Genomic DNA, 26686 nt, shown 5'->3' with positions numbered 1-26686 from the left:
ATAAAGCATTTGTTCTCTGTCCTCAGGACCTTCTTTTGCTCTTCTGACTTGCGAGGAAAACGTCTTTTCCATTTCTTTGCGGGTCCTTTTTCTGATTCAGCCGTAGCTTTGTCTTTCCCTGCGTTGGCTGACTCCTGAGTCCCTTTAGGAGCCTCATTGGGAACGTGCTTCTTGGCTGAATTTTTCTTGCCTGATCCTACCTTGACGCCAGTGTTAAATTCACAATCTTCTCCCTTGAGCAAACCATTGCCAGTGTTTGCTACCTCGATGAGCTGCGTCAAAGTAGTGACTTTGGTCTTTGTGCAGTATTTTCTCAATCCTTTGGGTAGGCCACAACAGTATTTTTCAATCTGTTCTGTCAATGGCACAAACCTATAGGAAGTTACTGGAAGTAGAGCTTTCCAAAACTTCCGATTGTAATCATCCAGATTTCTGCAAGTGGCAGCATTTAGCTGGTGCCATTCTGTCATGACATCTGCTTCGAAATCATCAGATAACCATGCTGCTGCAAAAATCTGCTTGAAGTAAATCCATGTGGACGGAGCTTGCCCTTGAAGCAATAAAGTTGTCCACCATTGTCCCGCATTCCCTGTCAAGAAAGTGGCTGCCTTGCGGACCTTTGAAGCCTCTGTAAAGTTTCCCCCTGCATAGGCCTTATCAAACTGCTGGAGGAATGAAAGAGCCTTCTTCCTGTCATCAAACCCTGTAAAGGTCGTGAATGACACACCTTTGCCACCTTCTTTGTACGGAGTTGGCCTCTCCAGCGGCGTTAAATTGTCATATGGAAGTGACTGAAACATGGGAACACTATTAAGGTTCATCTGTGTTCCTTGGCCGCTATTAACTTGACCTGGAAATGCCATATTTGGCTGCTGATTTGTAATTCCAGCCATACCAAAATTTGCGTGTGGCATCCCGAATTGTCCCTGAGTGCTTTGAAACCCTGGTTGCATACCCATGACACTGTACATGGGGTTAGGCATCATCGTTTGAGCACCCCCGAACACTGTTCCTGGCGTATAAAACTGATTTCCAGGTGCATGACCAGCCATGCTCTGGAATACGGATCCACCTCCAAAATAGCCAGGGTGTACTGAAGGTGGTGGGAAGACCTGTTGCATAGCCTGTAAGTTGCTTCCCTGCCCATTAGAACCAGCTATAGGCTGTTGAAAGGTGGCGGGCTGAATTGGTACAGCTTGAAAAACTGGCATCTCAGCCACCTGTTCTTGCACCTTAGGCATACGTTGTGGAGACTGCATGTTCTCCGTCAAGTGTACAGGTGTTTCCATTGACTGTGCAGTATGAATCACCTGTGTTCGAGCCTTAACAGGCTTTTGAATATGATCCAGTGACCCAACTTGCTGAGACGGAACAGGAGGTTGCAGAAAGGCTAAAAACCTTGGGTTCTGCATTACTTGTGTGAACATAGCCACAGCAGTAGCCAACTGGGTCCTGAATATATCATCATCAGTCTGTGGTGGTCTTGAGGACTCACCCACTTCATGTGTCTGTTGACCCTGTGAAGAGGAAACCTCTTCAGTCACATCATCTGGTCTGTCAGCCATAATTACAATTCCCTGTGTCTGGTCTATGATCCCCTGTGTCTTCAAGCCGAAAACTGCCCAAGGCTCACTTCTATGGGAAAAAGTGATTTAATCCCGTCGATGGAACCATGAAACCGGCCTGTTCAATCCAAAAAGGGCGGTAGACTTTACTTTAAACCTTGATTTAGCTTTCACCCATTATTAGTCGTCTATTTTACCTGTACTTTCAAGACACAACAGAGGGGAGAGGGATACAGGCTGCTAGATTGCACCTGTATGAGTAGACAGACACCAGATTGGCCCCTAACTTAGGCGCCCCTTTCGGTATTTCTTTATTGTTCAAAAGAGGGAATAAACGCTGTGGTTCCTACAAGCTGCCCCGCACAAACTCGGCTGAATTTCCACTGTTCCAGCCCGATTTCGGCAGCATAACTGTACTAGAACCCTTCACGGTCAGTATTCCCACGCATTGACCGACTTTCCCGACGCATACGGGCACTTTGCAAAACCTGGCGAGAATCTGCAGCACGCTGAATTCTCTGTTTTCAGCCCTGAAAATGCTCCAGATCGCCTGTACAGCGGTCCCCTTGCGTCCCCGAACCTCCTGGGGGTATTAGGGTCCGTTTAGGGCCAAAACCCTAAACCTGCAAAAATACACAGCAGGCTGTAATTCACTGTTTCGGGCTCCGTTCCGCGTGCCGGTCGCATCCCTAGCAAGTCCTCGAGCTCCCGCACCTGTAGGGCTACTTGCCCTTTGAATCGGACGAGATTTCTGGCGTGAAACCTCTCCGAATTCACCTGTACCTGCGGGGGGATTAGCCGCTAGCTAATCCAGTACCTGTGCAAGAGGCTCTTGCCTCGGCAATCGCGCATGAACCCACACAATTGTACATTGGTCAAATGAAGAGCCCACTAGAGGGGCATAACATACTGCCAAAGGGGAGAGAGAGGGCAGTGCGTAGCGTGCAGGGCATCACTCCTGGCACCGCACTGTGCATAAGAGGGAAAGCAAGCACTCCATAGCTCTTAACCTGTGACAGAGACTTGCAAAATGAGCCTCCTAACTATAAATCACGTTTTTGCCTTCTCTATAAGTAGTAAACTGGCCTCAAAGTGCCAAGTGTCACTCATTTGTGCATTTTCCCGCTTTAGACCCTCGGGTCTAAAAATATCTCACCTGCAGCCTCTGTTGACTTGGCCACAGAGTAACAAAATGATCCCCATGTCAAACTGCACGTAATGACGCGAAGACATTTTCAGGTCCCAAAATAGCAGTTCCCTAAATTTTAGGAGATGCTGCCATTATATCTTTCTAGGTCATCCGACCCTCTTTGTACACTGTGGCCACATCCAAAACTGAAATGTAGCCTCTGTAGCAAAGGATTCCACTTTGGCTAGTCAATGACCCCACTTGGCTAACCATAGTCCTTGTCCAACCTTAGTGCTCTCTTGCCCTCAGGCCTGGACTCCCTCTGGACAGTTCCACACTAGCTATGCAATGCAGGGCAGTTAGATTTCCCGAGGGGTGTTTCCAAAAAGTGAAAGTAAATAGATAATAAGAAAGAAATCAACAAAAAGGATAGATAGTAGTCACACGCTGGTGACAGTTGCAGCCATTGATACATATAGCCCGCAGAGATGAGCAAGCTAGGTACATGTGGGTGAGACTGAGAGCAGAGACAGACAGATATCTTTACATTGCTATTTGCTACTTTCCCCCGAGCACGTCACTGTATGCACCACCCAGAGGACAATCCCCCCTCTCTATTTTGGATGATGACATATGGGAGTTCTGTAGAGATGGTGACATCATCATTCTAGGGGATTTCAATGCTAGGACTACCCATCATCAGACAGTATTTTATGATACTTCAGAAGAGATGCTGAGAGAGCTGAATGCTGCAGAGACAGGCCTATCCAGACTATCACAAGATGGAGAACACACTGAGTATGGATGACACTTGATAGACATGGGGACTGCACATGGATTGGCCATCTTGAATGGCCTACAGAGATTTCCCGCTTCAGGGGGTTTTACATGCTTTCCACACAGACATGGAGCCAGCACAGTGGATTATGTCACGGCACAGCCGAGCCTCATCTCTAGTCTCCAGGATCTCACGGTTGGACCCAAACCTGTTGGTGTGGCAGTGGATCATGCTCTTGTGTCAATGACCATCTCTTTTCAGTTTAGTGTAGCACACAGGCTACGGACAGCAGCCCCTACTCGCTACATCTTCACGCGGGAGGCAGACTCTGTATACATAGATGGGATCTACAGACGCCTATGCACAGAGGAGCCAGGGCGACCTCTGGAGGAGCTTACTACTATATTGACACAGACACTACATGATGCAGCAGCAGAGGCATACCCACATTCCCAGCATGAGCAGAGACGCCGTTCGGGGAGCATGCCCCAGAACAGTTGGTATGATGAGGAATGCCGGGACACTAGAGCTAGACTTCAGAGGGAGGTGCTTTTGGGGGACATCACTCACAGACAGTCACAGATTGACTTCCGACGCCTAGTGCGGCAGAAGAAGAGGGCATTTTTGGCTCGGCTAGAGCAGGATCTATATTAGTTGTTCTTGAGTCAAGACTCACGTGAGGCATGGCGGCTCTTTCAGGAGCACTCTCCCCCCCCCCCGCCATCACTTCTACGAGGACTGGGGCCAGTACGCATCATCTTTGTACACAGTTCCTGAGCAGCCCCCCCTTCCCGCCCCTCCCGATCCATGCCCACACACATGTGCTTTTTTCACCGCGGAGATGGTGAGGAAGGCCATTGACAGGATAAGGACTGGGAGAGCATACGATCATGATAGTTTAGTGGCTGAGCATTTCACGCATGCCAGAGATCTACTAGCAAAGCTTCTAGCAGTGATGTTTAACCGTGCCATGTGTGAGGGCTTGCCTGATACTTGGAGCCTATCTACTATTGTACCTATCTTCAAGTCGGGAGACCCTATGGAGCCTGGGAATTATCGCACTATCATGATTGGACACACATTGGCACGGTTGTGCGCATCTATTCTTGAGCAGCAGGCTGAGTAGATGGGCAGAGAGGGAGGGGATACGCGCAGCCGGGCAGGCAGGGTTCAGGAGGGGGTTTTTCTACTCTTGACCATATCTTGACACTCAGAGCCATCATTGAGGAGGGTAGATCCATAGTAACAAGGAATGGCCGTTTTCAGGTCTCTGTTCCCCGTTCCCATTCCAAGTTCTCGTTCCGAATCCCCGTTCCCTGTTTCAAATGTGAGTACCCGTAACAAGGAATGGCATTTAGTTCGGCGTTCCCGTTCCGCGTTCCCGTTCCGGTTTCCCGTTCCTGGTAACTATGGGTAGATCGCGTGGGAAACGGATCTATTGTAGCTTTGTGGATTTCCGCAAAGCATTTGACACAGTGCCTAGAGCTAGATTGATGCGCAGATTACAGCAGATGGGAGTACCCACAGAGCTCATTTGGGGGGTCATGGCATTATACAGGTCAGTAGTGGGGCAGGTACGCACCTCAGAGGGTCTATCCACACCGATTCACTCCACTATTGGGGTGAAGCAGGGCTGCCCGCTCTCTCCTACTCTATTTGGTATGTATGTGGATGAGGTTTCTGACTACATTGAGAGAGATGGTGATAGAGGTGCACAGCTGGCAGGGACATGGATTCCATTATTGTTATATGCTGATGATATTGTGTTGATCTCCGACTCTCCGGAGGGGATGCAACGTCACTTGGATGCTTTGAATAGGTTTGCTCATGAAAGTGGTTTGTCCGTCAACCTTGGTAAAACCAAGGTCATGGTATTTAATACCACCCCACAGTGGATCAGGAGGTCAGCGCCAGCATTCACATACGGCCAGGAGACTGTGGAATATACAGAGGCGTACACTTACCTCGGAGTGGTTTTTAGTGGGCCAGCATTTTCATTGAGGAGGGCAGCAAAGACTAGACTGACCAGAGCCCATGCAACATTGGGTAGATTGGAAAGGATGTGTTCACAGGTTCAGTTTCAGGAGCCTCGGACGAAGCTTTGGCTCTTTGACACTCTGGTGGCTTCTGCATTGCTTTATGGAGCTGAGATTTGGGGACCTTCATTAGATCATCACGGGAGGACAGGCCGCAGTGATGGATGAAGGGACATGGAGAAGCCTCTGGTCTCTATGATCTCGCAGCTCATTAGAGCCAAGGCCTCAGTACCACGTGCTATTGTTCGAGCAGAGCTAGCTGCCCCCCCACTAGTGGTTGAGGCGCTCACCAGATCGGTCTCCTTCATACACCGCATGTGGGAACTTCCCAGACACAGATATGCCCGCCTTGCACTTGAGTCCTCTCGACAGTTAGCCATGCAGGGAGATACAGCATGCTGGTATGGGGAGATGACATCATGGTTTCAGGCGCATGGGTTCAGCATAGACAGATTGCCTCCCTTCCAATACTCACTGGATGCACCCTCTCTGACTCTTACACAGTCCGAGATCACCAGGCTCATCCGCCAGGACTCGACTCAGCTAGACACAAGGAGGACATGGATACAGCCAGCACAAGAGCTGGGCACGAAGATGGCTTTCTACAGAGAGCGTCTCCTCCAGCTTACGGTTGATGGTTTTGTGACGTGGCCCAGATACATGGACACCCACTTGTCTCATGGGATACGATGTGCTATCGGCCAGATACATACATCTTCACACCATCTGCGGATCGAGACTAGGAGATACAGCGGAGTACCAGCAGAGGCTAGGACATGCCCCCTGTGTGACATCGAGCCTGAGACAGAGTTGCACTACACATGACACTGCCCCGTCTACTACGAGATACGAGGCCGCTTCCATTGCTTGTTCAGAGAGGGCTTTGGACCATTCTCCAGAGTCATGCAATACGAGGATCAGAGATGCTTGGGTTTGTTTTTGCTCGAGCTACGCAGACACAGAGAGAGCCTGATGAGAGGAGAGGCTAGCCAGTCCCAGAGACAGATCACAAATTTCTTTAGAGCTGCCACTGGACACCCAGAGGAGTTACTACCACAGCAGAGCTCGTCGTCTCACACCAGAGGCACACTGATCGACCAAGCGACTGAGCTGGGAAGCTCCAGACGCCCATGACTGCGAAGGACTACACAGCATCGGCGGAGGCTGCATCAAAGGATTCAGATCACTTTGGCTCGACATGCACGACGCCCGGTCAGACTACTGACCATAGAGGAGATTGATGAGATTCGCCAACGACCGATGCTGGATCTCTTGTGATCTAGCTATCCCAGCTAGCTGCTTCATTCACACCTAGTAGTTTAGGATTCCATAGTATTTTATTGTGACATTTGTCATTTCATTTTTGTCGTTGTTGTCATCTTGTTACTCTGACTCTGACTTTGTATCAAATCCACCACATTGTAACTTTCTAGTCTCATAGGTCACTTTGGCCTTTTGAAGACGTTAATATAACATTTCATTTCATCTCTCTCTCTCTCTCTCTCTCTCTCTCTCTCTCTCTCTCTCTCTCTCTCTCTCTCTCTCTCTCTCTCTCTCTCTCTCTCTCTCTCTCTCTCTCTCTCTCTCTCTCTCTCTCTCTCTCTCTCTCTCTCTCTCTCTCTCTCTCTCTCTGTGAGTGATTTTGAAGTTTATGTTTCTGTGTTGATATTGATTTCTTGCTTGGAGTCCCCAAGTCTGTAACAGTGGTATCAAAGCTCATAACAATTCTTCTTCTATTGAAGATCTGCTCTATTCTGCAGCACACATGGGTTCTCGCGAAGAATCTGACAGAAACGACGCCCCTCTAACCTTTGGTTTGCAGAGAAATGAAGAAAAGCCGAGTCCCAAAGTGGAAACTGAAGAAATCAATGGAGATTGTGGCAAATTTCCGACGGGGAACCTCGACAGAACGGAGTGTGAATGTCAACCACAAGTTAACACGTGAGAAAAGATTGATCAAGTACTTCCAAGACCCGGAATATGTGAAATGTCACAAAGTGATGGCGTGGCATAGCCTAGAGTACAAAGGTCGGACATAAAAGGTCCAACCCTAGTAAAAGACCCGGAAAAAGTTTGACACAACTTGTGGAACTCACCCGAGAGGCCCAACTTTTAAAGAACTTATTTAATACGTTGTTCCAACTTATGATACTCTAGCCAAGGGACCTAAACCCTTTAAAATTAAAGTTGGGCCCAAAAATAAGCGAGTGGCTGCTGACGTGGCAGACTGTATGGACGTCCGCAGTTTGTGGCAAATTTTGCGGAAGTAAGCTGACTTGGCAGCAGCGTACGGTCAGCCCCCACGGCGCTAGCTTTTGGACGCCAAAAGCTTTTGGGAGTTATGTTGTTCATGAAACTGCTTTTAGGCCAAGCCAAGGGCCTATATAAGAATGGCCAGGGCCCGTCTTCCGGCAGATTGGCTTGGGAGCATTGCACAGAGAGAGAGAGAGAGAGAGAGAGAGAGAGAGAGAGAGAGAGAGAGAGAGAGAGGACCCTCGAACATTGCATTTGTTCAAGCTTAATAATAAAGAAATACCAAGAAGGGGCGCCAGTCTTTGGGGCCAATACTTCTAGGTGCGGAACTCCGTCGTGCCCTGTTGTCTCTCTCTCTCTCTCTCAGTTTTGTTCAGTTTTATCAGATTTTCTCTCATGTGTTGCATTAGATCTTTGGCTTGCAGTGTCCAAGTCTATTAAGTGGTATCAGAGCCCAGACAATTCTTCTTCTACAACGATCCCTTTACTTGCAAGTTTGCAACACACATTGATTCAGTCGACGAGTCCAGTCGGGAGGAAATTATGGCACCCGACCACTCGGATACAAAAGAAAACAACGGGGATTCAAATGAACATTGACCACCTTCAAGCGATTCGGGAGAAGAGTATGGTCTATCTCCACCCACTATGAAAGAATGGAAAATGTAGCGTCAATAGCAGGTCGACAATTGTGCTCGACACATGCTAAAGTACTCCAAGGATCCCCAATATGCGAAATTTTGGGAAAAGCGTTCACTTGACGAGGTGCACTCTCGATAAAGTGCCACAATTTGGTCACCTCTCGAGTTGGCTTTAAAGAAGAAATTTACACCGGCGGTACCAAGGCAAAGAGTGTACTCAGAGAATGAATTTGACGAGGCTGTAGAGCGACAAGTCAGTAGACCCATGAACACCAAGAGGCAGTCGAGGAAGAAGAGTCGAGCAGCAGACTATGCCGGCTACTTGGGTCGCAAATCTACCTTTGAGGCCACCAGCAAACCAAAGAAACGCGTTCGATTTGCGAATGTTTCCAATTCATCATCGTCCTCTTCTGATAGTCCGGAGAGTTCTTCGTCTTTTGATTCTAGTGATGAGGACAGAAATGGCAGGAAGCGGAGAAAGAACAAAGGTAAGAAGGCGGCAAAGAAGAGTAGATCTTGCAAAAAATTTCGAAAGCACTTTGACAGTTCAAATGAGGACTCTTCGTCCTCGGAGAGTTCGGATTCAGATGAGCCGATGTACAAAACAAAGAGAAAGTATCTAGTCAATCAGCACGACTACCTTGAGGACCAGGGCAGGAAGCCCAAGGATTTCAAGGAGGGTAGGCACGCTTTTAAGTTTGATAAATTTTCTAGCTTTAAGGATACCCACAAAGCCCTCGCTTTTATCCAGCAATTTGACATCGCTTTTTCGGGAGGGCGCTACTCAGGACACTCCAAGGTAAGACGAGCGGCGTCCTATCTCAAAGGGAATGCCCAAACATGGTGGTCTACCTTGCTACTACGCAAGCAAGCACCAACGAAGAGGCTATAGTTCAAAGCGAGTTTTCAGTTCTTCATGGCTCACTCATGAATACGAAGAAGATGCAATCACCGCTTGGAAGCGTATGAGGATGACCAAGGAAGACAAATTGGTTGTCTACTGTTAGATATTTTGGCATATTTTTCTACAAGCCTCTTCTTTTAGCAAAATCAACTTCAAGCAACAAGTTGAGCGATCTTGTTGTGGACTCCCCAAAGAGATACGGAGTTATTGTCTGCATAAGAAGCCCGAATCCATGCAACCGTTAATGGGACATGCCAAGCAAGGGTTTGCAATGCACGCAGGCACTCTTACTTACCCTACAGACAAGCTCGTGGCAATACGGACCGGACAAGAATCAAACAACGGTAACAGGAAGAAGGGTAAGCAACAAAAAAAGAAACCTTCGGGCCCTCGATTCTCAGCAGAGCAGTGCACCAAGTACTACAAAGAGGGCAAATGTTACGGGTGTTGGGAACAAGGGCATGTGCTTGCCAAGTGCCCCAACAAAGCGTCTAATGATCAAGCAGAGGACAAGCCGACCCGGCACAAATGGATGAAAGTACGACGCACTGTAGAGCGTGGGGCAACAAAGTACAAGATCAAGAAGCCCTCATCTTCTTTAACGAAGGAGTCGAGGCCAACTTCATCTCGACTGAATTGGCAGCTTGATTTCAGATTACACCAGAAGAAATGCGCCCAACGGCCGAGACATTCTAGTGGCACCAAGACGGGATGTTGCCATTACACTTGTCATAGACAAACTTCGGTTGCATTGTCAGGGGTATCTAGGGCATGAGGACTTTTACATCATGTCTTTGGAAGGGTGTGACGTCCTTCCCCTCGTTCCACAAGAACGGCGCGATGGTCGACTACAGGGTGAGAAAAGCGACATTGAAGAATGAGAAGGGTAGAGATATAGTGCTTAATGTTCCCACTTGTATCGGTACTCGATCTACTTGTATGAGTTAAATGACAATAAAACATCAAATTTGTCCAACTTGAGAAGGAATGACAAGATTTCTGCAAGCTCAAGCCAATTGCTTCTCTGAAGATCACACCATTGATTTGATTCTCAGTAGCATGCCACCGAGCTGGCCACCTTAGCGAGTTAGCGGAGCCCAAAACGAGGAGATTATGAACCAAGTGAAAGAGCTTTAGAGAAAAGTCTAATTCAGCCCAGTACATCACCTTATTGTTGGCCAGTGTCGTTGGTATTGAAGAAAGATGGATCTTGGAGAATGTGCATTGACTGCAGAGCTCTCAACAAAATCACCATCAAGAACAAGTTTCCAATGCTTAGAATCAATGATATATTGGACAAGCTACAAGGTTCTACTTGTTTTAGCAGTATTGACCTGAAAAGTGGCTATCATCAGATCATGATTGCTTTTGGAGATGTATACAAGACCGCGTTCATCCTTAGGATTGTACGAGTATTTGGTAATGCCTTTCGGTCTCACGAATGCTCTTGCAACGTTCACTAGCATGATAAACAAGATTTTCAATGAGTACAAGTCATCTGTGGGCGTCTTTTTAAACGACATCGTCATATTCTCCAAGAATGAGGTAGAGCACAAACACCATCTGTTACAGGTTTTTTACGCATTGCAACAATATCAACCGGTGCTTAATGGGAAAAAAGCAAGTTTCTCTTGCCAGAAATACACTTTTTGGGACACATTGTCTTTGTAGAGGGTGTAAAAATGGACCCAACCAAAGTTGAAACCATTCGAGATTGGCCAGATATGAAAAATGTACATGAAGATCAAAGCTTTTTGGGTTTGTGCTTGTATTACCAGTGGTTCATTCAAAAGTTTGCCGAGATTGCTTCTCCGTTACACGTAAAAGAGAAGTTGACAATTGGGCAAGTGTTGGTACTACTAGATTTGCAAAATCCATTTGAGGTTTACTGTGATGCGAGTGGTCGCACGTCTTAATGCAAGAGGACCATGTTGTAGCTTATGAGAGCATAATAATCTTGTGACCAGAGCGGGTTGCACAGATTAACGAGAAAGAGCTATTGGCAGTTATCCATGCTCTTACTCAGCAACACCATTTTCTACTCAGAGCCGATTTTACATTGTTCATCGATCATCAAAGTTTGCAATACTTCTTATCCCAAGAACAACTTTCAAACAAACAGATGAGATGGGCATTTTGTCGCAGTTTCATTTTCAGATCGTCCATGCTGAGGGAAAGAAGAACTTAGTGGCAGACACGTTGTCTCGCAAATCACAGATTTCGGGTATTACGGCGATTCACCATTAGAACTTCGAGGATATGGTCGCTCAGTATGCCACAGATCCAGATTTTGTAGACATCTTTGTTCGGTTGCAGAGTAGGGAGACACTTGCACGTTACTCCTGAAAGAAAGGCTATATGATGCGGAAAACTATGTTGTGTGTTACTCAGGGGTTGAGATACAAGGTTTTGACAGAGTGCCATTGTCCACTTTTTCGGGCCATCGCAGCATACTCACCACTTTAAAAGGTGTGGAGCAATATTTCTATTGGCTGAGGCTCAAAAGGATGTGGACAAATTTGTTCGCAGTTGCTTAGTATGTCAAAAGGTCAAGCTTGACAGGCATACGGCACCGGGTCTCCTACAACCTCTACCTTTCTATATCATTGATTCATGAACCCCTCACCAGTAATTGAATCATACATGCACCACAAAGTTTTCCAGACATCACAGCAAAAAGCCTCAACACAAAAAAACTTCTGCAAAAGGAAGACTCTTGAATAACTTTGCCGAGGGACTTGCAAACGGTCCAGTATTCTAACAAGTCTTCCAATTGCTGCCCTAATCTCTTGCTGGGTTAGTGGGGTTAGTTCAGCAATTAAAGACTTGCTGCCACAAAATGCACCACCCTAACAGCTACTGCCAGAGGTTGCCATGAGTAGTGCATTCTAAGAACCCTTCAAATTTTGTTTTTTCTCACAATGTTCTCTCAAGGATTTAATGGCTCACCTTACAATGCATGGTTAAGACAATTAATTGTTTAGTTGAGTACAAAAGCATTCCATACATTGGCAGAAAATACTTGTATCCTGCCACTTAAAACGTTCCAAAGAGACAACAGGAACATTGAGAGCCCTTACCTCGTCCATCGATTAGAAATCACATCATAGCAATGAGTATCAGCTGTTGCTCCTGCCAGTCCTGCATGAAAACACATTGTTCCACGATGATTGAGGTGAAAACTGGAAAACAACGTTTTCGCAACACTTCACTCACATGACAAACAAATTACATACTGATTCCAGCATTGCCAAAGGGCATGGGTGGCCCTGCAGAAGCTTGGCTGCCTTCTAGAGCAGTTGCACCACCAAACAGTATAAGCCTGGGTCCAATGTAACCAGGAGTTCCTTCCTCTCCAACAGCAGCAATAGCTGTTAAAGTATGACCACAACGAGGGCCCGGTCCATCGTTCTTCTTCTCGATAATGGCATTTAATGGCCGATAAGGGGGGGCAGGTCGTGGTCCTGGATGATGAAGGTGATGATGACCTGCTAAATTCTGTGATTGTTGCTGCTGCTGCAATGGCTGTGATTGTTGAAATGTCGTCTGCCGTTGAGGAGACAATGTGTTGCTCTGTTGTGGCGAAGGTAATGATGGTGGAATTGGTGTTGCTGGTAAAGAGGAAGGACTGGGTGGTAGTGATGATGAAGAAGAAGAAGATGACGATGATGCAGGGAGAGGACAAAATGATCCCGTTTGCTGCTGCTCCGGCATTCTCCCTGCGGCAGATTCAACATCCATAATTTCCAAAGATGACACCCTGCTATTTATCCTGCAGCAGCACATGCTGCTTTATGTAAAACCTCCATCAAAAAGCGAACGAGCTCTCAAATTCCGAAAAGAAAGAGGATCTGAATGCTATCGCCATTCTGGTGCTTTTGACAAGCCTCTAGCTGATCCGTGTGAAAAGTTCAGAAAAATCGCTTAGGACGACGGCAGGGAGCTATGGCGTAGGACCGTTCTCGAAGATGGAAAGAAAAAAATGCAGCAGTGCGAAATGAAAGCGTGCATCTGCAAGGTCAAAGCAGAGAAGCTCACGAGGAGCCGAGCTGTAAGACCCGTAGGAAGGAAAATGATGGGGAGCTTTAGCAAAAAAATTTGCCCGGCTGCAGCCCCCGGATCGTAACGTTTGAAATCCGTTAAGCCCTGACTAGCCTCGTTAAGTGACATGGGTGGGAGTCAGGGCGCCTTTTCAGCGGGGCGGGGGGCTTTGGACCGTTGGATCGACTCAGCAAGGGGGGGGGGGGGGGGGCAAGGATTTATAGCTCCAGTGTCGCAATGCTTTCAACGTGTGGCGATAGGCGGGTTGGATAGGATGCACAAGAGGTGGGGGGTTCGAGTCGCAACGCTATCTTCTGGGAGGATAAATATTTTGCATGGCGGAGATGAGATCAATGGTGGATTGATTCTCCGTCGTAGATCCCATGCATGACTCTCACCCGTGGCCTTTATAGACGAGGCCTGACTAGCCCAAGGGCATTGTTGTTCGGGTTTGTGTAACACTTTCCCGATGATCGATTATGGTTCAATGCCAACTACACTAAACTTATGGAGTTGATCTATGACGCCAACTGAGCAAAAGTGGCCAGCCTTCAAATGGCGATGTGCAAGGTCTCAAGCCCTCTGTGGGGGTTGTTGATTTAAATTGTTAGCAACAAGTAATGGACCTCACATCCAATGTGTAACTTCTCTATGCACCACTACTGCAAATAAGTGGTAAATTATTATAAAATTAGGGTAGGGAGGATGGCAAAGCTCTCAAGGGGCTTATGATCGTACATAAGCATTCCCACAAATGGATTAGGAGAGTGTGTATACAGAGGAACCCTAAAATTAGTATGCTTCAGTAATTCAAAGCACAACTCTCTCTATGGTCTCCTTATCAAAAAAACAATTGAAGTTTTTTATCCAACCATTGTTGTAAGGAAAAAGCGCTTTCTAAAATAGGCTTGTTCTATAAGACATTGTACAAACTAGTTTGCCAGCCGTCTCTCTCTCTCTCTCTCTCTCTCTCTCTCTCTCTCTCTCTCTCTCTCTCTCTCTCTCTCTCTCTCTCTCTCTCTCTCTCTCTCTCTCTCTGCGCGTTGGCCGCCTGTGTTGTCGGGTTGTAGGCCACACTTGTCGGGTGAAGGTGCTTGCGACAAGTGTATGGGGGGAGGGGCCGGAATACCTTCCCCCATTATAATAGTATAGATACTCTCACTTCTATTATCACTCAGTACTAGGTCCTTTTCTCTTTCCATTAGATCGAATCTTCGATGATTCCCCATTGCAAAATGCACCCATTCCAAGCCACATCAAAACCGCCATGTAACTACTAAGATTGACCTTGAGATTGACCTTGTCATGAGGTGCTCGTAGAAGGAGTTCTTGGCTAAGCCACTCCACCACAAGCAATTGCTTTCCTACCCTACCGACGCGTGCATATTTTTAAAAAAAGGACCTGCTTGTCTGGGTTTAAGCATTAAGGTCATGATGATATGAATCCACTTTAGCAAAGCATTGTTCCGCAATAAATGGCTAGCCTACCGTTGTATTTGAGGGACATTATCCGTTGAGAGTGTGTTTCCATGTATATCCATCTTCTTCACCATTCAGCAATAGGCAGCTAGTATACTCGATGCTTGAGAGGCACACTCTTTACACATACTTAAGCGTGACACCAAAGTTATCTCTTTACACATACTTATGACATATGATCATGGCACAAAAAGGAGAGAAGACGTTGCTTCATTATTCATAGTTGCAACATTTATCTACATGTGATTTAGTAAAAGAAACCAAATACTTAATAAAAACTATCTGTAAGCAGTGGCCCATTTGCTATGGACAGATGATATCCTAAACCTAAATATGAATAGACATATCAATAAGTTAAATGTGGAAGGCTCGTGAGAGATGATACCCTAAACCTGATTATGAATGGACATACTTGGTGACTATAGTTGATTCTCTTCACCTCCACATGGTTTTGTTAACCTTATGCTTAGAACCTTTACATCTCTCGAGTGAGTTCATTGTCATACTTTGTTGAATTTTGATAATATAGGTATAGAAACTATTTCCAAATAGAGGGTCATTACCCTTCTATGGAACACTTATCCATTTACATGCCATGAACCATAATGAGTATAGGAATTTTGATTCAAGACCACGTTATACAACTCTGGTCAATAATTAATAAGAAACAAGGTCTTTTTACTTTGAAGTCCTTTTAAATCATCAATGAGAAATGTTAAGGAGGAAATCATTTGGGATCTTTAACATGCCCAACTCTCAACACATTTTGGCTTCATCAAACTTAATGCATGTAATCTTGGCTTGCCTAATCCATGAACAACATTAAAAAAATAAAATCAAAAGAAACATGTGCCCAAGTATCTACTTGTAAAACTTGGCTAATGTGAGTCATTTGGAGTTCAAGGATTGGACATCAGTTTGGGTGGTCATTCCTCTTACCAAATTCACTCTCTAGTAGACTTGACTATTCCTTAGCCAGATAGGGATTGTATGCCAAAATTCCATGAAGACATTTATTGCGTGGTCATAATACCATAAACAATGATTGAAAGAAAAACTTAAATTATGCTTAATGGTACACATTCAATCTATATGAAATGCCCCAAATGGATAAACTTATCCTAGTTATACCTTCATTCCCTCTTACCATGGGTCCTTGTCTCTTCTTGTTAAGCAAGAGAACCTTTTTATGAAGGCTTGTAAAATATATACTTCTTGAAGGAGTTCAATTATAAGAGTATCCTCTCCTTATGTAAAAGATAAGTGAGCACAATAATAAAGAAACACCTTCAACTATGATTCCCTCCTAATAAATTTGGGTGGGGTGCGGTGTGGGTTTTGTGGGTTTTGTGGGGGGGGGAGAGAGAGAGAAAGGGAGAGCTTCAATGCATCATGATGAAAACCCTTATCCAATAGTTTGTATGCATAAAGTTCTTCATTGATTAAGAAAGCATCCTCGAGACACAACAACAATGTTCCCTTATTTCATTTACTTAAGACTGGGCCCCCCATTGGGATGGCATGCTCTCAATCTCCTTATGAAATTGGTTCTTTTTGGTAGGGTGGCTCCCTTATCAACGTGGTTTATGAAATTATGTAGTTTTCTCTTATGGTTGTGGTGGGGTTGCCCCCTTGTTAGCCATTGGAACTCTGTATTTTTTTTTGTCACCATTGGCCTCTATGACTCATCTTGAGCACGGAACTATTATATGTATGGTCATTGATAATTTAATCTAAAACTCTCCATTAGAGAGAGTATTGCCCCAAAAAAAAAAAAAAAACTAGGCCCTTTTTCATTGTATGTTGAAAATTTATGACTCTATCCAAATACTTTAGGAAAGCATCACGTAATCATACCATGGGACATTTGATATGACATCTTCAAGCTTCAATAGAGAGATGATAAATTATTTTGTGTAGGGGTTCACTTACTCTCAATAGTAACCATGTTCAAACCACGATAATCTATGCACATGCACGTATTACTTTCCTTTTTCTTTACCAACAGAATGGGAGATGCCCATGGTGATGAGTTACGGTGGATAAACCCTCGACTAAGGTAGTCAATAAGCAGACGTTCCACCTCAATAGCCTCTAAAATGACTCATTCTATAGGGTGGTTTACTAAAGGTCTTACTACCTACAACCACATCGATTCCATGTTGCACAAGACATCTCAATGACAAACCAGGTGATAAATCTTTCGAAAAAACATATGTGTGTTCCACTAAAAGTTCCTTCAATTTACTAGCAACATTTTCCAGTTGTGGTGATTGAAAAGTAGCAAGAGAAGAAGAGAAACATGCAGTGTTGAATAATCTTCAACCATAATAGAATCACTATCAACATTTGATGTAACAAACGACACAAACAGTAACACAAAAAAAGTTTTTTTATTTCATCATTCAAAGAGAGATTCATAAGCTGGGCTATACAAATGAGTGTTGAGAAAGGTACATATTTTTCTGCCAACAACAGCACGTGCACACCATTGGATTCAAACATAAGATTGTTATGCTCATAGCTATGATGTGATGATGATTCTAACCATGCAACCACTCCCGACTTAACACCACATTTGCTCTAACCATATTCATTGCTTCATATCCATATTCATTACTTGAAAAAAGGTTGTCTTATACCCTTGGGTCTCATGAAGTACATTTCAACTTGTGTATCCCACACTACAACATCATGGCCATTTATCATAGCGACCTTGTAGCGATGGGAACTAGGTGTTTGAAGCAGATTAACGTTTCACTACCTTATAGTTAATGAAATTGTGAGACGCTCCATCATCTACGAGGATTCCCTTACCTTGTGACCTTGGATATAGACATGCATTCTCACAAGCTTGTGTGGGCCAAAAGTAAGCTGCCACATGAGGTTGTAATAGAGCACTCATGAACTACTTCGGTATGTGTTACTTCCACATTGGAATAACGGGAAGAGAATTCTAGGAAAAGCAATTGCACCATGTGCACATCTTTTTCCTTAACGTTGGTAGCAAATTCCCCTTTGGATAATCCCATCTTTTTTACCATGCCCACTCCCTATGCAAGGAAAAACTTATCTTTCTTTGCTTTTAAAATTCCTTAGCTAAAAGATGGCCTCTAGGCCCCTTGGGATTTTTGGATGCATCAGATGAGGCTACCACAATTTTTCTTTTATTATGTAGGGGATGATTACCATGAGATGCATGTGCATGCAAACTATCAAGCATGTGCATGCTATGCAATGTTTTTTCATCATGATCATCATGAATATGTGCTTGCACTATAGCTTCCTCAAGTGTTTTGGGATCCTAGGTTTTAACATGCTTTTTAAATTAACTCACAGATAAACCAAAATACTTGCTTGAAGTCGTTTAAACCCTCCAACTTGAGGATAACATCTCTATAATGTGAGATATATTCAAGCAGAGTCTTATGATGATGCATAGAACACTCATCACATACAATCCAATTTCTATCCTTCTCATTAGTAGGAAGAAATTCTTGTCTCAATCATCATCAAAGGCATCTTATGTGCGCGGTATGATGCCCTTCTCCTTGAGAAACATCCACCACTTATAGTCCTAATCTTTTATTGTCCAACTAGTTTGTAGTGCATTGACCGTATCTAGAGATTGACAAAGATTGTGAATACCATCCCATTTACTCACGAAGGTCATTACCATATCTTTGTTGCATTTTTTCTCCTCCCCTCAAAAGATCTTTGGTTTTGTGCTTTTCAACAATTCATCCACCTCTTTTTGAGTGAGAATTGGCAACGGGTCTGGATTAAAGCCTTACTCTTGCAAGCCAGGGACTAGATTTTCAAGTTTAGAGCTCGAAAAATTTATAGGTTGCTCACTTGCAAGGCTCTTGGCCTATGAATGCATGAATTGCATGACCAAATCAAACAATTTAGTGACATTTTCATTCAAATTTGCAAAATTTGTTTCCAAATAGATATGCATGATTGCAATGCTCTAAATTCCTCAAGATCAAGAAACTCTATGTTGTCGTGTGTGCTAGTTGTTGTGCAGGTACCCTCCATGAGAGTATCCTACTGTGGTGCAATGGCAGGCCTAACAAGCAAGGGATTTTTTTAAATAAAAGGTATGATGCATGTTTATGTCTGAATCCATGGTGCAATGTCATGGTGAGCAAGAAAAATGAATACCTTGTATGAAAAAACGCAATGCAAAGCTTTTCCAAGCTGAAGTAGGACTTGTCGATGAGCAACAAAAAACTAGGAATATCAACTGGCCATGCCAAATCAAATCCCATAACCAAGATAACTTGTTGAAAGCAATCCAATGTCGATGTTGACTCCAAATTACCTTTCAGATAGCAATTAGAAGTCCTTTTGGCTTCAATTGCATTAATTTGAAAGGTTTATTGAAATTTTCTTCTGAAAAACTGTAAATACAAGGCCTTGCTTTGATTACTTTCTAGGCAAACCTTGGTGGCTTGACCTCTCTCTGTGTGTTTTTCCTTCGGAAGAGTCTCCAAATATAAAGTCTCAAAGATGATCACCTTCCAAAAAAGACTCCTTGTTGGAAATTTAATGTGTATGTATTGCTTGTCAGAGATGTTTCCAACTCAAAGATCAAGGCCATGCCGATGCTTGATGACCTTGCTTTGTACTGTTAGGAAATAAGACGTAGCTAAATAGATAATTGAGTAGATTACTTAATGGAGAGAGACAAATTTATATACACGAGATTATAGTGTAGAGAGAGAGAGAGAGAGAGAGAGAGTACACACGATATACGTGGTTCACCCAATGTGGGCTACGTCCACGGGAAAGCAGCCACTCAATGGCTTTAGTACTTCAAAACAAGAAGTAGTTTACAAAGGGATTATACCCTTAATGGAGCTCCCGCCTTGCTTCACTCTCACCACCTCACACTCACCTTGTTGCATCAACTTCACACTATGAAATGTGTGTAGAAATGGCCTCCTTTTATAGGCCAAAAGGGCTGCCCTCTCTTATGAGAGACAGCCATGTGTAGCCGCCCTTGTGCGAATAAGTCCAAATCGGACCCTCCAATCCACCCATGTGTGGCCGCCCTTGAGAAGACAAGTCCGCTTTTAAATTCGGCCACCGGCCATTGAATTCGGCCACCGGCCACCGGCCATTGACTTCCGACCACCGGCCACCGGCCATTGACTTCCGACCACCAGCCATCGGCCATTGACTACCGGCCACCAACCAACCGACCGGTTGTTTTCCGACCACTTTCCGGCCGCCGTCCGGCCATAATATTCCGGTGAAAAAGAATATTTCGGCAAAAAAAAAAGTCTCGGGGGCTTCTGCCCCCGAGGCCTTTAAAGTTGCCCCTGATTCTTGTCCGTGAAAATTTTGGTTTCCGGTGAGTGATTTTCTTTCACGCACAATGGCTTCTCCTCATAATGGGGGCCTTACAAATGTGCGCTTTTACCACAGAAAATTACAAGGGTAAATCAGGCTCCATACTTAACATGTACCTCGCAGTGGTATGCTTGATTGAGTACCCTGTGAGGGAATCGGTCCTTGGCTAATCCAAAGGACCTTAAAAATTTGTATTGAGGGTGTGGTGGCCCATGCATATGAACTCAAGGCCACCAATATGCAAAGATGGTAGGCTCTAGAAACACGCAAGGAAGGGAGAGAGAGATAGAGCCATGGTGAGCTTCTCTAACAACACCACAAAGACGAACTTTGTCCCCCACAACAGTGTGTGTATGTTGGTGTTAGTTATGCAAGCAATGGTGGAGGTCAATGGCATGAGTGTGTGTGTGTGTGTGTGTGTGTGTGTGTGTGTGGGTTGCTGCACATAGTCACTCTTTGAGAGCTCTTCGTCTTCCCCACGGTTTCCTTCACCCACCATGCCTATGTATGCATGCAAGCACAAAAAAGCCTATGCTACCTATAGATCTGATAACTCTTTGAGAGCTCTTCTTCCCCATGGTTTCCTTCACCCACCGTGCCTATGTATGCATGCAAGCACAAAAAATCATGTGCTAACTATAGCTCCGATAACTCTTTGAGAGCTTTTCATCTTCCCCACAATTTCCTTCACCCACCATGCCTATGTATGCATGCAAGCACAAAAAATCATGTGCTAACTATAGCTTTGATAACAATGAGAGGATAGAGAGTGCGGAAATCCATGCTCCACCCAACCAAGGTCCTTGTGCCAATTTCCCACTGGCCCTTGGCCTCACACAGTCAATTGCTTCCTATTCAAGCATGATATGCATGAACCACCAAGCATAAAACAAAAACCACTTGGTCACACTCGTATGTCATAGCAACCAACCCAATTTGAGTCAAAAAAGTCTATGTAAATCTAGTGGCAATTATCCTCCCTTGGGATAAAACAACCTAAGATGTATAGTGCCACTCAAGTAGCAAAAGATCCTCTTAACTACCTGCCAATGCTTAGACCTTGGGCTATTCATAAATTTGGTCACTTGTGAGATTTCAAAGTGAATATCTAGCCCTGTATTACATACATAAATGAGACAATCAACAACATTTTGGTAGTGGGTAGCATTTGTAAGATTTTGGACATCATGTAGAAAAAACTTCAAACTGTTTCCTTAAGAGTGGAATTGATTTGCAATCATCAAGTCTAAATTTGCTTAGCAAAGTTTGCACATACTATGTATGACATGATGCAATACCCTAATCACACTGCTTAAAATGAATACCTAAATAATGATGCAAAAGCCCCAAATATGATCTCTCAAATGTGGCATTCAAATCAACCTAAATTTTAGCAATGTGTTTTTCATTCGAACAAGTGAGCAGTAAATCATCCACACACACAACAACAATAAGATATACGTCATCTACGCGTTTTACATACAAAGTGCTCTTTAACTATTTTGAAAGAGACGTACAGTAAAATGATTATCCATTTTATCATACCAAGCAGGAGACAATTGCTTTAAACCAAACAATGCTTTATTACATCAACGCTTTCTTTTTCAGTCCTCTCTTGAGAAAACCATGAGGCTCTATTACATACACTTCCTTTTACAAGTTACCATTCAAGAAAGGGGTTTTAATGTCCAATTGATGTACATCCCATCCAAAATAAGCTATCAATGCACAAATGAAATGAACATCAATCATACAACAAGTGGAAGAAAAATTTTCTTTATAATCAATGCCCTTTTGCTAAGCATAAACTTTTGCAACAAGCCTTGCCTTGTAGTGATCAATACGACCATCTTGTGTATTTCTTATGTTTTAACTTATAAACCCACTTTGTACCAATGGCCTTTTTTCCAAGAGGCAAGTCACATAAAGAACAAGTATTGTTCTTCACAAATTATCATATTCATCTTGCATAGTAGCCATCCAATTCTCTAAATTTTGTGCTTCACTAAACATAAGAAGTCCATCCTCATCACACATACTTGACACAATCAAAGCATTAAAATTTGATGCACAAGAAGCATGATGAGAACTTGAGCGTCTACGACTTGACAAAGATGCATCCAATTTATTGTCATGCAAAGTATGCACCAACCATTTTGGTATGCCTCTACTTCCTCATTCTTAGTCATGTCCACATAAAAGGTGCAATATTTACATCTACATAAGAAATAGGTTGATATATGATATCGCTTGAAGCCTATGTAGTTCAAATATTTGCCTCATTTGAACTTACATATGTATTCCTACCATTGAAACTAGCCAACAAGGTATCAAAAATGTCATGTGAACTTACACGTGTCTCTTTAGTACACTGCAACAAGGGTTGAACTGCATCTTCCACAAAAACTACATCTCGAGGTCAAGATATATTTTGCTGCAAATGATATAACTTGTAACCCCATCCAATTTCTTGCATGGTTCTGGTGGCACTAGAGCATAAGCCAAGCAACCAATAACATGCAAGTGAGCAGCAATAAACAACTTCTTATCATGCCATGCCTCATATAGAGTACTAGAATGCAAAGCTTTGGTGGAACACCTATTAAGCATGTAGGCATCACACATGATAGCCTCTAGCTCAAAAGCATATAGCAAAGCTTGGCTTTCAACCATACATCATGTCATCTCCATGATTGACCTATTTTTCCTCTCAACAAACCATTTTATTGAGGTGTATAAGGCACTATACATTGGTGTTTTATCCCACACTATCCAAAAATGTATCAAATTCATTTGACATATACTCCCTCCTCTAGAGAGTATCCATAGTACAATCGGATACATTTTCAATCAACTGAAAAAAAAATTTGAAGCACATAAACACTTTAGACTTAGCCTTAAGCAGGATACACCCATGTATGACATGAGTAATCATTAATGAAATTAATGAAGTATGAATCATTACTAAAAGAATGAATGTGCATCAGACCACAATCATCATTGTGAGAAAGTTGCAACTTGTGAGTCACATTGAATCATCTTTTGAAAACCCAAAATGGTGCATTTTCCCCAAAATACTGCCTGTTTAGATGGTTCCTTCAAAGGGGGCAATGAGGTGACCATATCAAATGCAACAAAGCAGCAAAATTTAGATGCCCAAGACGTGCATGTCATAGTTTGGCATCTAAAATAGCTTTGGACTTTACAAGTACATTTGCAAAGTTCTCCACACACTTATATTAAGGATTGACCTTTTATAGTTCCCAAAATAAGGTACATGATGCCACAATAGCATCACTTGAAGTAAGATTGATCGTGAATAGTGCATTTGTCATCCACAAACTTTACAACAAGACCAAGTCTTGCTAATGCAAATATAGAAAATAGATTCTTCTTGATCCCAGATGTGAAAAGTACATCAAAAACTGTGTAGAAACTACCATTAACTATAGTAATTACAATATTTCCAACTCCCTGAATTGGATAAGAGGCATCGTTGGCACAAGTGATAATATTCCCATTGGGGGCAACATAAAGAGAAATGAACAAGTCATGATGATATGTAATAAGATTTGTAGTATCACTGTCAACATACCACACATGCAAATCTGTGGTCTCAATCATGAATGCATCATGGAAAAAAGGGTCACACTAGCACTACGCACTAAAAGCCCATTCTACATGAACAAAAAAATTATACAATGGCTGCATTTGAAGAAGATTCACTGTCTTTCTTATGTGCTTCTTGAGCCTTTAGCTTATGACATTGCTTTATCATATGATTAATAACTCTACAATAGCTGCAATACAACTATTTCTTTCCTCTTTCAATAGATTTACTAGATGCATAGTTGTTATGGGAGGCATTTGTAACAAATGATTTGCTACTTAAAAGAGGAACATTGAAAGTAGCAACAATGTTATAGATATCTCTCTTTATGCAACAACAAAAGCCTAATCAACACCACGCTGCTTAGTCCTATTCTTCTCTTCACATAGCCTCTTCTAATAGCAAAATGATTGATGCATCAAAATCAATAGCAATATCATTTCCCCGTGCAACAAGACTCAAAGTAGAAGCAAAAGTCTACATCCAAGACAACCTGCATCTAGTAATGCATCCAAGACATCCAGCACAAGTGAATGGTCGCGAATGACTTCACCCACAACAATAAGTTTCTCATTTTGATATCTTTGATTTCAGTAAGTAAAATGTCCATTTCATCTTAGACATCTTTAATTGTAGTAGGAAGAATGTCCATTTCATCTTCCTCATACATGATCTTTGATTCAGGTTGTTTGTAGAGAAATGATATTTTTTGCCTCATTACAACTTGCATACGCTAGAATATCCCAAATGCGTTTTTCTATTTTGGCTGAAATAATGTCAACTAATGTGAGAAGTAATGGTATGTTTGAGAGACAACACAATCAATGCATGTGGCTCTAGATCTCCATTACCCCAACGAGCATGTTGAGATGTAGGTAAAACAACATTAATGTGAGGAGTAATCGTGGGCTTGAAAGACAACACAATCAATGCATGTGTCTCCCACATCTCTACTACCCCAACAAGCCTATTTAGCTATAGGTAAAACAACACTAGAAGTAGGAGAAGAATTACTAGAACCTGCAACATCCTCCACACACCTTGTGTGTACATCGAAACCTTTAAATATTCCATACACTCTTGGAAACAGGTACATTCTGTATCATGTAAACCCACAATGGATAGTTGTCTCCATCCAATTTGTCATTGGCAAAAAGCATTTTAAAAACATCATTACTCTCAACCATAGTAAAAGATTGAATTGATGTAGAAAATGCCCAAACTGAGTAGAAATTTCATGCGTTGTATAGCACAAACCATATTAGATTGTTGAAGACATGCTATGCAAAAATTTGTAGTGGAAAAAAATCATGCACAAAAGGATAAAATTTCCTATGTAGTACTTGGAGTACGAAAACAAAGGCCAAAATGAGTCCGAATCAAAATTTTGAGCATACAAATTGGAGAAAGTGACAAGGGGTATTGGCGATGCTCATGACTATGCCCTAGAGGACACAGTCTATTGTGATACCAATTTATTAGAGTTTGGATTATAGGAACGCACACACAGCTTGGAGATGGAGAAGAAGCTCAAGGCACACAATTAAAAATGTATTACTACACATGCAAATACATGATAAGATAGCCCTAGAGTGATGGGCATGTATACAAAGCATGGGGGTAAAAACATATAGTGAGGGAAAAAGGTGCCCCGACAATCCTAAGTTTGTTCACACACATCACTATCATATACATGGTAACACGTTTTGTCATAGCAACATGTGAATTTTAATGAGAATGTCTTATCCACTTACAAACAAGATATTTTCTCCTTGTCCTTTTTTAATTGTAGAAAATCTTTTCTTTCTCTCCTTGAGGAGACCCCCTAAAATCCAAGGAGCCTTTTTTGCCTTCCTAGTTGAGGAGGAATTTATTTCTCGTTGCATAAGCAACCAAATGGCTAGCTACAATGGTGCTTGCTTGGTTGCTTGCAAGTTTGGGTTATCTTATGCTCCTTGTAGACGATAAGGCAAATATCTAATTGCATGCACCCCTTGAGTGCAAACCTCATATGGATTAAATTTAATGCCTAGCCAATTCATACCATTTTCTTGGGTGCCGGAGATAGTTTGATATCCTTGTTGCAATTCAAGAGAGGTTTCTTTTAAGCACCCACACCTACCCAAAGGTACCTCCCCGGAGAAGAGTCCACCATTATAACAACAACTCTCAAAGTAATTATCTAACTCCATGTGCATTAATAATATAACTCTATATTCCATATCCTAACAAACAACCAAGCTCAACCATTCATGAATACCTTAGAATCATCCTTTTTGCAATAGGAAAAGAAGAACACTATGCTTTAGTACAAATATTATCTCAATTCAAGATTTCTAAGTTAACTCAACTATGAATATAGTTATAATTTAGTAATACAATAAAGTTGTTGTACAAGGAAGAGGAAACTGAGAGGAAACCAAAGAGGGAGAAATCAGAACCTGCATATAGGCCAACGGCCCCTTGAAAGGAGACTCTTTGTCATGAACTCTTACACATGCTAAAAATGATGAATAACATAGCACTTGCTACATTTCTCCATCTTGAAGGCTCAAAATCACTGAGACCAGTAGCCTTGCAGAGAGGGAAAGGAACTTAGAGAGAACATAAATTATAGGGTGTCTATTGCAAGGAGAAAAATCCTTGCACATAAGCCTCAAACTTTGTACATCACTATGCACTAGGTAGTAGGATAATGTAAGAACAAATTACAGAGGTTGGTAGAGCTCTCAAGGAGATTTTTGTAGGGCCTAACCGATCCCATAATAGAGAGGGAGAGCATGTATATATAGCAAGAAGTCTTGCTTTAATAATAGAGTCGGCTTCAGTATTTGGGATGTAATTGGGGTAAAACTTCATACAATCTCCACATTAAAAAATTTGTACGTA

General features: G+C 43.0%; 1 protein-coding gene across 4 annotated transcripts in view; it reads right to left on the bottom strand.

Annotated features, from left to right (window-relative positions):
* The window catches only part of LOC147451078 (serine/threonine-protein phosphatase BSL3-like), a 75321-nt gene extending 61897 nt beyond the window's left edge, over positions 1–13424 (bottom strand). For 2 of the 4 annotated variants that reach the window (XM_086520027.1, XM_086520028.1), the window contains exons 1-2: positions 12543–13424; positions 12387–12447 (exon numbers count right to left, since the gene is read on the bottom strand). In XM_086520027.1, the coding sequence (XP_086376153.1) occupies positions 12387–12447; positions 12543–13092 (611 nt within the window). In that variant the 5' untranslated portion in view covers positions 13093–13424. The remainder of the gene's footprint in view (positions 1–12386; positions 12448–12542) is intronic. The other 2 variants (XM_086520029.1, XM_086520030.1) reach the window with 1 other exon arrangement.
* Positions 13425–26686: the final 13262 nt, after the last annotated feature.

Source organism: Adiantum capillus-veneris, chromosome 9, assembly GCF_014529385.1.
Source record: "Adiantum capillus-veneris isolate H3 chromosome 9, ASM1452938v2, whole genome shotgun sequence".
In the NCBI taxonomy this organism is placed as follows: Eukaryota; Viridiplantae; Streptophyta; class Polypodiopsida; order Polypodiales; family Pteridaceae; genus Adiantum; species Adiantum capillus-veneris.
Note: the sequence above shows the minus strand (reverse complement) of the source record. Positions and strands in the feature narration are given on the sequence as shown.